The 15,128-nt window shown below is 35.7% G+C and overlaps 1 protein-coding gene across 1 annotated transcript in view; it reads right to left on the reverse strand.

Annotated features, from left to right (window-relative positions):
- Nucleotides 1-15,128, reverse strand: part of LOC121383660 (axonemal dynein light chain domain-containing protein 1-like) — a 42,585-nt gene that overhangs the window by 20,427 nt on the left and 7,030 nt on the right. Inside the window, exons 4-18 of the mRNA XM_041513754.1 lie at nt 14,893-14,993; nt 14,351-14,459; nt 13,385-13,470; nt 12,657-12,713; nt 11,148-11,256; nt 10,324-10,398; nt 9,642-9,736; nt 8,420-8,512; nt 7,729-7,795; nt 6,009-6,167; nt 4,943-5,211; nt 3,916-3,997; nt 2,231-2,413; nt 1,915-1,966; nt 1,346-1,562 (exon numbers count right to left, since the gene is read on the reverse strand). Of these exons, the coding sequence (XP_041369688.1) occupies nt 1,346-1,562; nt 1,915-1,966; nt 2,231-2,413; nt 3,916-3,997; nt 4,943-5,211; nt 6,009-6,167; nt 7,729-7,795; nt 8,420-8,512; nt 9,642-9,736; nt 10,324-10,398; nt 11,148-11,256; nt 12,657-12,713; nt 13,385-13,470; nt 14,351-14,459; nt 14,893-14,993 (1,754 nt within the window). The remainder of the gene's footprint in view (nt 1-1,345; nt 1,563-1,914; nt 1,967-2,230; nt 2,414-3,915; nt 3,998-4,942; nt 5,212-6,008; nt 6,168-7,728; nt 7,796-8,419; nt 8,513-9,641; nt 9,737-10,323; nt 10,399-11,147; nt 11,257-12,656; nt 12,714-13,384; nt 13,471-14,350; nt 14,460-14,892; nt 14,994-15,128) is intronic.

Here is a 15,128-nt window from a genome sequence, read left to right on the forward strand (position 1 = left end):
AAACATTACATGAACACAAAATTATTTCTGGTGAGCTCTCCCATATCTCTTTAATTATGTATTGTGGACATTATTATCACTATTTAAAGTCATCCAGGACAGCATGTTTGAACCGTAATTAGATATAAGCATGGAAATAAGTATAAACAAATGAACAACTAGCACCTATATTGCACACCCACAGAAGAGGACCCACACACTGGGTTAGCTGTTGGTTATCAAGAAAATGTCTCAGGTCAGGTGGAACATGCACACAAAGTATGGCAAACCTGCTACAGAATGTTCATAGTGTGGTCTGTAGAAGATTTACCACATAAGACAGTGTGCAAAAATGATAACAGATAGACAGGACATCAAAAACAAATTACATGAATTAAAATATAAAAATTCTATATGAATTTTTTCAAGTATAAAAATATTGTCAATGAACAAACAGAAACCTAGTCCTATTATCTAAATTTCAAGTAGACGGCTGAAGTTTTACATTATCTTATATTATATTTTATACTGTACCATCATCAATTCCATGCAGACAAACCTGGCATTTCAGATAAGACAGAGGGTCGGGATGTAGCCCAATGGTAAAGCGCATGCTTGATGTGCAGTCGCTTTAGGATCGATCACCCATCAGTGGGCCCATTGGGCAATTTCTCGTTCCAGCCAGTGCACCATGACTGGTATATCAATGGTTGTGGTATATGCTATCCTGTCTGTGGGATGGAGTATATAAAAGATCCCTTGCTACTAATGGAAAAATGTAGCGGGTTTTATCTCTAAGACTATATGTCAGAATTACTAAATGTTTGACATCCAAAAGCCGATGATTACTAACTCAATGTGCTCTAGTCATGTTATGTCGTTAAAGACAAAAACAAACTTTAACTTCAGATAAGACAGAAGTTCAGATATGATAAAATTTGGTAAGTTTATTATAAGGTATACAAATTAATCAAGTGATATTTATTCAGTAGATGTATTTGCATATTGACCTTGTTATTTTTAATTATTATCCCTAAAGGAATATGACTCACTTTTGAAAAAAAAAATCTCTGAAACTGAATCCACACCTATGATCTGGTTACCTCAACTAATGAATAAGTATACAATATATGTCCTGTCTAAATTCTATGTACAACAGTGGCATATTCAGGAGGCTGAGTGCTCACAAACAATTTGACTGGTACCATCATCTTCTATCACATCACATCCATTTATCGTTAGGTGTAAAAACCAGTCTAGCGAGTGATGCGATTGCTAGCCCTCCTGAACATGCCTCTGGATACATCGACTGTCTGCAAACAGACAAAGTGCGGAGTGAGACCATCATCCTGCCTGATTCATCTACCTAGTGTGTGGTTTTTCTTCCTTCCGATCATCTATCTTCTGTGTACTCCCTACATACTCCATCGTCAAGTCAAGTGTGTTGTTCCAGTCATCCAGAACAGCGAAGAAGCTGTCCCAGTCGGACTCAGTGAGTGGCGTGACCCCGTTCACGCAGGATGAGATCTTCACGTGCCAGAATTCAGTGGCGTTACCCAGGTAAATAAGACTGGTCACCAATCCTTCAACCATGGAAGACAACATGAAGAGATATTTCATACAAAAAAAGGGAAGAGTAAAATTTTAATGCTACAAAATTTATCAGAATTTTATTTCATTTTGTATGGACTTTCTGGCTAAACAAAATTACTTTAAAAAAAAATATGAAGTTTTTAAATTTTACCTATTTCCTGAAGATTTCACCTATTTCACATTTTCCAAGTGCAACTTTTTATATGAAAAGAAATTCCAAAAGATTGTCTTTATTTTTCACCAGAAATTATGTTTCTCTTTGTTCTGCTATCTCCAAAAGACAAACTGATAATTTAATCTTGTATTACAAATGAACAAAATTAATATTTTTCTCAAACTCACCGTTTTCCCCAGTAACTCTGTTGTGAAACTGCTGTAACAACTCTTCTACTTCCTAAATACACAAAAAGTAAACTTTTTTTTACAATATACTTCTGTTGATAACAACCACATCTAGCTTATAATAATGGCTGGCTTTAGCTATATCTGTAAGTTCTGAAAAATTACAAAAGCCTTATTTAATTCGCTATACATTGATAATTTTACACAAGAAATACTGCATCATAACCTCACCAAAAAAAGCGTGAAAAAAATAAATCCCAAAAGATCTTGAGAAAGTCCTACAAATCCAATTATCTCATTATGTGAATGAACGAACCTCATTCAGTTCCAGCATGTTTGTCTGTTCCGGATGGATTTTTCCCTCGAAGCCGCGGTGTCGTCCAAACACCTTGAGAGCCTTGTCGGTCCAAGCCTCCATTTCTTTCCTGATTACCATCAGCTCCTCCTGGTTTGAGAGAACCACATCTCCACCAAACACCTCCGTCTCCTTCGTAAGACTCTGCAATAAACACAAATCTCTTTACATTCTAAACACCTCCACCTCCTTCACAAGACTCTGTGATAAAGACAAATCTCTTTACATTCTAAACACCTCCACCTCCTTCACAAGACTATGATAAAGACATATCTCTTTACATTCTAAACACCTCCACCTCCTTCACAAGACTCTGTGATAAAGACAAATCTCTTTACATTCTAAACACCTCCACCTCCTTCACAAGACTCTGTGATAAAGACAAATCTCTTTACATTCTAAACACTTCCACCTCCTTCACAAGACTCTGTGATAAAGACAAAATTTCTTTACATTCTAAACACCTCCACCTCCTTCACAAGACTATTATAAAGACAAATCTCTTTACATTCTAAACACCTCCACCTCCGTCACAAGACGCTGTGATAAAGACAAATCTCTTTACATTGTAAACACCTCGACCTCCTTCACAAGACTGTGATAAAGACAAATCTCTTTACATTCTAAACACCTCCACCTTCTTCACAAGACTGTGATAAAGACAAATCTCTTTACATTCTAAACACCTCCACCTCCTTCACAAGACTGTGATAAAGACAAATCTCTTTACATTCTAAACACTTCACCTCCTTCACAAGACTGTGATAAAGACAAATCTCTTTACATTCTAAACACCTCCACCTCCTTGACAAGACTCTGAGATAAAGACAAATCTCTTTACATTGTAAACACCTCGACCTCCTTCACAAGACTGTGATAAAGACAAATCTCTTTACATTCTAAACACCTCCACCTTCTTCACAAGACTGTGATAAAGACAAATCTATTTACATTCTAAACACCTCCGCCTCCTTCACAAGACTGTGATAAAGACAAATCTCTTGATATTCTAAACACCTCCACCTCCTTGACAAGACTCTGAGATAAAGACAAATCTCTTTACATTCTAAACACCTCCGCCTCCTTCACAAGACTGTGATAAAGACAAATCTCTTGATATTCTAAACACCTCTACCTCCTTGACAAGACTGAGATAAAGACAAATCTATTTACATTCTAAACACCTCTGCCTCCTTTACAAGACTGTGATAAAGACAAATCTTTTTACATTCTAAACACCTCCACCTCCTTCACAAGACTCTGTGATAAAGACAAATCCCTTTAAATTCTAAACACCTCCGTCTCCTTCACAACACTCTGAGATAAAAGAAGATGTTACCAGATAGTTAAATGGAGATGGACAGAGAAATGTCAATGTAAATGGAGACAAACCGAAAAACAATAATTGCAACAACCGTATTTAACCTCACATCAAGTGTATGACATTGGTACCCTTCTTTTTGCACCATTTCATTTTAAAAAATAACTTATTTTTCATGAATGTACTGATTTTGTGCTAAAAGCTATTTTTCCAGGATGAGTACACATACATCATGTCATCTTCTGACTATAAATAGGTTAATACCCGAGTCTGTTGATGCATATGATTCAGAATGTATGTCTTAATACCACAAGGGTTAACTCACTTCTTCCCAGCTTATGACAGCAGACAGAAATCTCTTCATGCTTTCTGCATCTGGAGTCCGTATCATCATTCCATTTTTGTTACTGAAATTAAAATTTAGAAACATTTCAGGCTCATTCTTCAAAACCAATACTGTTATTAAGACTAAATAGTTCGATGAGACCACAGAAATTTGACATTCTGTTAACAAATACATGTACCATCAAAATGTTTCATGAAGTGTCTGTATACAAACCACCAACCTTTATCAAAGTTAAATTTAGTATAGAAATTAAACTCCAGTGTGTTGTGATGTTCCTTTATCCCTAGTGAATGTAATAATGACGTTTATAGTACAAACCTGGTAATTAACGTGGCAACTGACTATGCAATGGAACTTTCAATTTTCTGTCACTTTTCTTAATTAATAACCAGTATTTAATTTTTGTAATACTGACAAATTAAACTAATCTCCGACATATTAACTGCAAAATTGCCATGGACAATTCTATGGAGACTATTTTTTTGGCTGTGGTCATTTTTTTTTTTTTCAGGGTTGTAGTACAGTGAAATCGGTCTTAACCAGATCACATTGAGGACCTAATATTTATCTGATTTAGACAGGATCCAGTGTTTAGAGGATTGCGTTATAGAATTTACAAAATTTGGGACCATGAAACTGCCAATTCTGACAGGCTTCCAGTTTGTTCAGGGTCCAGTTTAAACAGGTTTCACTGTATATAGGAAACTCATAAATGCAATTTTTCTAACACAGTTCTAAATGCAAAATGTTCAAATGATCTCTAATGGCACTGAAAAGATAACACCTATCTTGTGTACCTTTTTTCTTAGTGAAGACAAATATTATCACTGCACCTCACACTGAGAGACTGAGTGAACAAAAAAGGAACATGTAGAATGATTCGTTATGCATGTACAATTATACAAATTGTTCATAAAATTACAAGTGGTTTTGGGTTGGGGTTTTTTTTTTTTTTGTTTTTTTTAAATATTACCTAATACATTAAAGTATATAATTATTGACTCACTAGTAACTGTTCTGAAACTCTTTAATGCAGCGCTCTATGTCCGATTTCATCGACTTCAGTTTGTTTTTGGTTTCCTCTTCTCGTCGGTTCACTGCGTTGCTGAAGCCTTCAAGCGACTCCCGCCAGTGGTTGATGTGTAGCTGTATGGCAGTTAGGAGTTCCATGTCTTTGTCACTCAGCAGTACTGTGAAATGATTTGCCAATTTTGACCAAGATTTTTCACACAGGAAAAGTCGCTTCGCAGTGGTTAATTTACATTCTTCTGTTACCTGGAAAAAAGACCCCACATAATCATTAGCCAATGGTAAATTTTTCTTTTCAAAACATACTTTGTATGTTAAAATGAACAAGCAATACATTACACATGTACATGTCTCCTGTAGCACCCAACAAACTTTCATATCTTCTAAATTCAAGGGTAATAATTACGTCAAAAATGCATAAATCACCAAACTGTACTTGATAAAGCCACAACCAAAATTTTACCTCAATATCTTCAGGTATTGCGACAAAAATAAAAAGCCTGAAAAATTATATGTGGGACAGGGTGGGAACCGGTACCGGGATGTGAACCCAGAAGTTACCAGCCTTAAGCAGTGATATAAACAGTACACCACCAGGGCTATTCAGCTGTAGATTCCTATTTCTCATTTCATTTGATTTATATTTATTTCCGTACTTATATCCAATTAAGGTTTAAGCACACTGTCCTGGACACACACCTCAGCTATCTGGACTATCTGTCCAAGACAGTAGTGTTTTTTTTTATTTATTTTTTATTTTTTATTATTGCCCCAGATCAATGTGACAATGTCATGGATGGGGTGCCTTGAATCATTGACTTACAAAGTGTTTGTAACATACATATCCATATCCATACATTATACAAGACAGTGGGTTAATGGTTAGTAGTTAGCGAGAGAGAAGTCAGTATCCTGGTCTTACACCTACCCACTGAGTCATTAAACTGGCTCTGGGAGGGAGCCGGTACTGGGATGCGAACCCTGTACCTACTAAACTTAAGTCTGATGGCTTAGCCCCTACACCAGCGAGGCCCAGTTCTCACCTTCACAGCCAGACTGTACGCCGCTGTGCTCCAGAGCTCCTTCTCCTCGGACAACATGAGCACCTGCTTCTCGAGTCTGTGGCGCTGCAGCTCGTACAGGTCGTGGTACTCAGACAGCAGACTGGAATTCTTCTGAGCTTCCTTCAACGCATTCTTCAACTACAGATAGACAAGGGGTAAACAACAAAACAACAGGCACTATGGTCTCACTACACAGATGTCATCGGCCATTGAAACCCATGTTAAACTGCCCAACTTCAAATGAAGATTGCCAATAGACTAGGTTCTTGTTGGCACTAACAACATACACCATTGCGGACATACATTATATAAGAATTTATTTTCACTCCAAAACTGAGAACATTTCCGTCTCAGATTTTTGCTATATGACTACATCTGGCTGTAATACTGGTCTCTGAACAGGTGGTTCATTAACCGATTCACTCCGGCTGTCTCTTACACTATACACCCATGTCCCAAAAGGTCAATGCATAATAATACAAATAACACGGGCAAAATACAGCCAGAAGGCTTACCATTAAACATACATATTGTTTTAATTCTTTACCATTTTCTAGAAGTGAGTATGTGAACCATAACTTGTGTCACAATTAGGAACCATAGTGGACCGTGATGAATGAACTCTCACCCGGAAGTGATCTATGGTGTGAGACCTATATACCAGTGGGTGGTAACCAACAGCAATTTTGAAATGTTTTTGCCACAGACAAAATGCTCATCTATGACAAATTTGAACCTGCCTACAGCAATTTTAAACCAGCAGTTTCCAACAAATAAGCACATTTTTAAAAGACGATTATAAATTTTATCCTGTGGCAGAAACTGTTAAAGAAAAGTGCCTGACCTGTGGCAATTCATATCACAATTGCCATCAGTAGCGCCATCAAGTTTCAATCCTGGTACTGCACTGTGTTAACACCTATTTATACCATGTTACACTATACTAATATTTATCCTATAACTTACCCAGGATACACATGTCTTAAACTCCTGTGATAATTTAGTGTATTAACCCGGTTAATAAAGGTATGCAAATTTGCAGTTTCTATGTAATGTGTTGCTATGGATGGGTCATTTGCTTACAAGCCAACAAGATTTGTATACCTGAGCGTAAAAGTTTTCAAAGATTTAGTTAAAATGCGTGACGTCAAACTAATTTGTGCTAATCGTGATGACATCGTATTTCCGATTAACGGACTCGGTTGATATTTTCTACATTAAAAACACTCACGATGAATCCTCTATTTATTATAGTCTCATGTAATCAATGTTAAAAAAGAATACCTCTAAAAGATTATTTCCAGATCCCAGGTAACAACATTTTAGGTGGACCTTCCAAAAATTATTATAATTATACCAGGTCATCCATTGTGACTACCGAATTAAGTGCTTGAGGCAAGCCAGCTGATGGCCACGCGCCCACGTGTTACTGTTACAAATATAGATTGCTTTGTTTCACAAGACCATTTGATGATATTGTACTCATCGGCAATTGGATGTCAAACATTTTGATAATTCTGACACGTTATCTTCTGAGGAAACCCACTACATTTGTTTTGTTAGCAGCAAAGAATCTTTTATAATCACTTTTCCCACTGACAGGACAGCACATACCACAACCTTTGGTATACAAGTGATGGGACACTAGGTGGGATGGGAAAAACTACTGTTATAATAAAGTTACAATGTGTCTGCTTACATTTGTCTGTGCCTCCTGTGCTTCGTGTGTGACTTTCTGGTCATGTTCCTTCACATCAGACAATTCACTGTTAAGAACATCAGTCATTTGTCATACAAAACACACTAGTATATTTGTTGAGAAACAACATTATCCCTAATCATCAAAGGAATAGAAAATGTTAAAGCAAGCACTACCTGTAAAATAGTTAAAGATAATTATATAAATTGTTTTAATAATATGCTACTTGTCATTAGTGTTTGAAATTAAAAGGCCATTTATTCCATATTGATAGCATATTCATCCATCCAACCACCCTCCCATCCTAAACCCACATACCCACCACCCACCACAACCCACCCACCCACCACAACCCCCACCCACCTGTCTGTCCATCCATCCATCCATCCATCCATCAACCCACAACCAAAATTTCCATCCATCCAGCAATCCATCCCATTACAATTATACACAATGACATTTAATGTAAAGCAAAGTGTGATTATTTTTATTCATGTTATAATAAAACAATATAATAAATATATGTTGTAATCCAAACTGAAAAAACAGGACAGTGTTTTTTCTTACACTATAAAAGTAACAGAACCAAATTTGAAAGCAAGCACTCACAAATAAGAGTAACCTATTTACTAATAGTGATTTGAAACCACTGTATAACTCATTAAAGACTGGTATCATAGTGGTAACCTACGTAGTCAGCAGACTGATGGTATTTTTGAATCTCATCAACTCCTCCGTGAGTCGTCTGTCCAGAGCTCTCTGTGCCATCACCTCATCTTGAAGACTGAAAAAAAAAGAATAAACAGCATAATTATAAATCATAAACAAACATGTTATATTGATGGGATATTAAATGAGCTTCCATTTTGAATCATATTTAAGTCCTGAGTGAAATAATTTTCAATTATCACAAGCTTTAGCGAGTAACAATGAAAATTATTTTATGAGGGACATAAACATGATATGAAATAGTAGCGAGTTTAATATCCTATTTATTACCCATAATCGATCTTAATTTATATCACTCAACTCGTTTCATTGATGTTCTTGTAAGGTTGTAGTAAGCGAACTGATGATATTGTGTGACGCTGAAGTGTTACATCCCACTTGGCATTCTAGTAGGACGTATCACTTGGCATTCTAGTAGGACGTATCACTTGGCATTCTAGTAGGACGTATCACTTGGCATTCTAGTAGGACGTATCACTTGGCATTCTAGTAGGACGTATCACTTTAATATGTACCAAGATATTTTTAACCATGCGGGTAATAAAAATAAATATGCACACACACACACATATAAAGATTAAACAGCACATATAATTTCAAACAAGTTTAAAGAAGTTTGTTTTGTTTATCGACAACACTAGAGCACATTAATTAATTATCGGCTATTGGATATCAAACATTTGGTAATTCTGACTCGTAATCAACAGAGGAAACCCGCTACATTTTCCTAATGCAGCAAGGGATCTTTTATATGCACTTTCTCATAGACAGGAAAGCACATACCACAGCCTTTGACCAGTTGTGGTGCACTGTTGGAATGAGAAAAAACCCAATCAGTTGAATGGATTCACTGAGGTGGTTCGATCCTGCGATGCAAGCACCTCAAGCGAGCGCTCAACTGACTGAGCTAAATCTCGCCCCTTAAAATGAACAGATTATATATGACTATATGAAGTAATGTTGAGGATCAAATACATGTAATGGTTTACTGCCTCATGGCAATACGGTGACGCCATACGATATGAGTGCCTTCTATAACAATAGCCGATGAAATAGGATCATTTGTCTCATCACAATCAGCTATTCTCATGGTTATTCTCGTATGAGACGTGTGGCATCGCCTTTAGAGCTTATTACTGATTCATGAACCTCCCCTACACTAAGTCAATGACCAGTAACCTAACCTTTTGATCTGTCGAGGAATCCTGTTCAGCAGTTCGCTGTATTTCTGTCGCAGTGTGGACAACAACTCCCCACGTTCAACACATTCCACACTGACCTGGAGGTTAAAAAACATCTTATTACGTACAGAAACAGGTTTTGTATATTAGTACTGAAAGCAGTAGCAATCATCCGATATTTTAAAGAATTGTGGTCTCAGGGCTTTAGATTGCCTCAAAGTCAAGGAGATAAATGTTTAATGTTCAGTTTGTATATTTACAATCAAAGAGAGTTCCTCACACTAACCTTCCTCAAACCAACTATTATTGTTATTTTTGTAAAATGCTGTGAGAGGCCTTAATGTACGAATCAACCTGTTCGCTGATCCCAAAATGTTTATTTTTACAGTAATAAAATATGTTTTAAAAAAAGTAAAAACATTTTATATATATATATATTACACTAGTTAGATATTGAGTAATTGTTATGACATGAGCAATATCTTACACTGGTGTGTAATATATATTTAAACATGACATGATACTACTTCTAGTTCTGGCATCTTACTACATAACTACCACTGTTCACTAGTATGCTGACATTAACTAAGTACAGCAATTTTCATCCTTAATTTACACAGTCACCAAAGTTAAACTACAGTAATAATAAAAAAACATTTTACACATTCATATTGCACTAACTGACCTGTCTAATGAGTTCATGGAAAACAACATTGTAGATATTTTGCTCTTTCTTAATAAGTTCCAGCAAGTTGTGCATCTAAAAAAAAAAGACAATAAAAAGAACAAATAAAAATCCTGTTCACAAAGCAAGTCAAGCATTCAGTAATGATGTTATTCATGTTAGTAAGGTACAATCTTAATGTAATAGAATCATTTGATTACTAATAGTAGACCTTACACATAAAAATAAATCCATGTAGCCACATATACTAAGCAACAACCTGTCCAAAATGATTCTATACAAAGTCCATTTATTCTGACAAAAGCAAACATTTTGTTTTAAAAGTATACTTCTAAAACAAACTGTTTGCCTTTGTCAGATACCTTAAGGTCCACTGAAGCCCGAGAACATATCTGCACATTAACCTAGTAAGCAGCTAACTGTATTATGAAGCCACTTTTAGATACCTAAAGACACATAAAATTCTCATATATACGGATCAATCAAACTATGGGATAAGAAAATAAAACATTATTTGACATTATCCAATAAAACTTTAGTAATACAGGTAAACTCTATAAACTGGGCACCCATGGGAACAAGTAAAGAGTCTGGTTTTAATGGTATCCGGTTTAGAGAAGTTCTGTTCTGTACTGATATTTAAAAAAGGGACAATAAATATTTTCCAGTTTTGGGGAAATTTCAGTTGGAGAGTCCGGTTTTAAGATATTTCACTGTATTATAAGAATAAACAGCTTTTAATTTAGAGAAATCCAAAGCACCTCGTTTACATATTCCCCATAACCTGGGGGAAAAAAGTATTCCATTTTTATATAAAAACCAACCTGAGTAGGTCCTATGTTCTCCACTTCTAAGTCATTAATACCAATTTTGTCAAGCATTTCCTCCAGAGCATTTTTCAGCTGTACTACTTCATAACGACTTCCAGGTTTCCTGTAATCAACAATTATACAAATTATACTGTTGTGTTCATATAGTATGTTGTGTGTGTGACAATGTAGAGTCAAATACTGCCCACAAACACTTAATAATCTGGCTTTGTGCTCAGCATCAAATACACAAGATAAAAGAGTGACTGCAACGAAACTTCTGTATCGAAAGAAAGAAAGAAATGTTTTATTTAACAATGCACTCAACACATTTTATTTACGGTTATATGGCCTCAGACATATGGTTAAGGAACACACAGAGTTTGAGAGGAAACCCGCTGTTGCCACTACATGGCCTACTCTTTCTAATTAGCAGCAAGGGATCTTTTCTTTGCGCTTCCCACAGGCAGGATAGCACAAACCATGGCCTTTGTTGGACCAGTTATGGATCACTGGTCGGTGCAAGTGGTTTACACCTACCCAATGAGCCTTGCGGAGCACTCACTCAGGGTTTGGAGTCGGTATCTTGATTAAAAATCCCATGTCTCGACTGGGATCCGAACCCAGTACCTACCAGCCTGTAGTCCAATGGTTTAACCACTGTGCCACCGAGGCCGGTCTTTCTGTATTGAATGCAACATTGGGTTGGGATGTAGCGTTTGCCCGAGGATCTTTGATTGTACTGAAATCCCCTCGGTGCACCCATTCTCAGATCCCCCCCACCCCCCCGTCATAACCATAGAATAGAATAGAGAATAGAATAGAATAGAATAGAATAGAATAGAATAGAATAGAATAGAATAGAATAGAATAGAATAGAATAGAGTAATAGAATAATAGAATAGAATAGAAGTTTAACGACATCCCAGCACAAAAAATACATCAGCTATTGGGTGTCAAACCATCATAACCAGTGCTCCACGACTTGTATATCAAAGGCCATGGTATATGCTGTTCTGTCTGGGGGAAAGTGCATATAAATGATTCCTTGTTGCTAATGGGAAAATGTAGTGGTTTTCTTCCAAGACTACATGTCACCATGATCAAATAACTGACATCCAATAGCCGATGAATAAGACATCAAGGTGCTCTAGTTGTGTCATATTAAACAAAACAAACTTTAATTTAAAAGCATACCTAGTTTCCTCTATCAAACAAACCCAATAACCTTAGTTCTGGTAAAACAGAACAGACAGACTAGTTGCATGAGCTGGAAAGCATAATTGAACTGTAGACATAAATATGAGAACAGGTGATATTACTGTCAGGATAAAATTGTATATTTTTATATGTTTAGAATTGAAGAAAAAAGTGAATATGTAAAGAGTTGCAGACAAATGGATAGACTGTCCATCACAATGAGGACAATACAAATCATGTGATAATGTGTGATTAAATATTGTTAAAGTCCCAATAAAGACATTTATTGCTCCCTGTTTTTTGAAATGACAAACAACTACTCACATGGAGGGAAATAGGACCAAGTGTTTTTCATGATCTTCAGGCAGGGTTGAGTATTTACTGAAAAAAGAAATACATTCACCTAGTAATATTTGTAACAGGAATTATTTAACAATGCCACACTAAAAACAAACCTTAACAGACATAACTGTCATGCACATGTTAAAATGAATCTTGGACTGTGGTGTGAAGCACAATATATAAACAATGATTAGTACTGAAAATAGAAGACCACAACCTTCTTAGCATGGCATGGGCAAGCTGCTCTATTTACCGTTTTAATAACAGTTGCTTTAGAGTTCATTACATATAATACTGCGGTGAGTAAAAGTGCCAAGAATAAATACCCTAAAAGACTCTCGACCCTGTGGTTCTTCATTCACAACCATTATATACATACACATTATTTACTCCAAAGTAAAGCCTGTTTATCTTAAAATGTGAAAGTGGTATTTGTCACATCTAATCACCAACACCAATACTATTTCAGTCGCTTACAAATACGTTTGAAATTTAAAATTATAAAACATGTTGGCCATTCTTCTGAAGATTAAAATAAAAACAAATTGCATAATATGAATGAAGAGTTTATTTTTTAAACTGAGGAAGTGCTGTGTCACTGTACAGGAGTAGCTCTAGTTCTACAGAAGGTGAGGCTACTTGAAAACTAAGCAGATGATGCACTCCAAACACCAGTAATATAAAACTATGTGATGCATCAAGATTCTTACTCTTCATGATACTCAATACCCATAACACCACGGTTCTTGACAATGTGATATTCCTCAGGAAGGAGCGTGTCTGGTAGTTGAAGAGGCTGAAACAGAAACAATTTGTTTCATAAACTTTAAATAAAATACTATTTATAGAAGCACTGAAAAAAAGAAAAAAAGAAGAAAAAAAAGAGTAAAGACTTTTAAAATAATTTTGTTTAATTCATACATATATGAGTCTTGAAAAGTGATAAATATACATGCATATGAGTTAGAATGGCCACTATTTTTATGTAAACAAAAGATATAATAATTAAATAAATAAATAAACAAGAATTCTGCAAAATTAAAGAAGGAAATGTTTTATTTAACGACACACTCAACACATTTTGTTTACGGGTTATATGGAATTGGACATATGGATAAGGACTACACAGATATTGAGAGAGGAAATGCGCTGTCGCCACTTCATGGACTACTCTTTTCGATTAGCAGCAAGGGATCTTTTATATGCACCATCTCATAAACAGGACAGCACATACCACAGCCTTTGATGTACCAGTCATGGTGCACTGTTTAGAGTGAAAAATAGCCCAATGGGCCCACTGACAGGAATCGATCCCAAACCAACCGTGCATCAAGCGAGCGCTATACCACTGGGCTATGTCTCGCCCTGCAGAATTAAAGGTCTTGCCTATCATAAACTTATTCAGTGTTGCTCACAGTTAAGAGTTTTGATTAAAATTTAAAATATTAAAACATTTTCTTAACATGCATTGGGATGATCATATATAGGTGCAGCTATTACCAAGTTTCACTGATCTGAGACTCAAACTTTGTAAGAAATGAAGTTAAATTTGAAAATTTAATGTTTCGAGCCCAACACAAAAGTTGACGCCATCAACATCAGAAAGGTAATACATATATCACGCCTATTGACTTTATTAAGGCAAGACAACAACAATACTACATTAGCTATTATACCAGTTTGGTTTTCTGTTCAGCATCCCGTCTGATGAAACTTTTGTCAATTTTCTCTGGCTTTTCCGTTCCACCGGCAGGTTGTGGGACGTCATACAAGAATGAGATATCTCTATAACAAAGAGAGAATCAAATCGTATCATAGGTCTTGGTGGTATTAAACACAAATAACAATATTTTAAATAAAAGTTTTTAAAAATCAAAACTGACATCATCATAACACAACTTGTATGGAAATATCATGCTCCAAAATGATTGATCCTAACAGTATAAATATCAGTTTTATGCATTTTTAATTAAAGTATATATTTTGCAATTAATTTATGCATTTTGCAATTAATTTATGCATTTTTGCACAATGTGACAAATCCTTTCATGACAGGTTTACCCTTCAAACAATATCTATCATAAGCTTTTCAGGGTATCAGTGTTTTATGCCTCACTTATTTCTAAACATTTAATAAGAATGAGAAAGATGAATTTTGAAGATGTACCAAAAACCTACGGTAACATAATTTTCTGCCCATGCTGAAGAACACAATTACCTTCCAGCTCCACAAATACATGGTGTATTTTCAGTCAGATGTTTAAACTTCTCCTTTCGTTTGTAATTCCATAAGTTATCAGGTGCAGGTCTACCATGTGCCTAAATTCAAAACAAAACATATCACTTTTCATACACTGAGTAATTACCATCGGACATTTTACAATGTTTATCACCTGGATTATATGCACATGTAATAATTTGGAAAATAGCCAATTATAATAACATATTAAAAAC

Source organism: Gigantopelta aegis, chromosome 10, assembly GCF_016097555.1.
Source record: "Gigantopelta aegis isolate Gae_Host chromosome 10, Gae_host_genome, whole genome shotgun sequence".
In the NCBI taxonomy this organism is placed as follows: domain Eukaryota; kingdom Metazoa; phylum Mollusca; class Gastropoda; order Neomphalida; family Peltospiridae; genus Gigantopelta; species Gigantopelta aegis.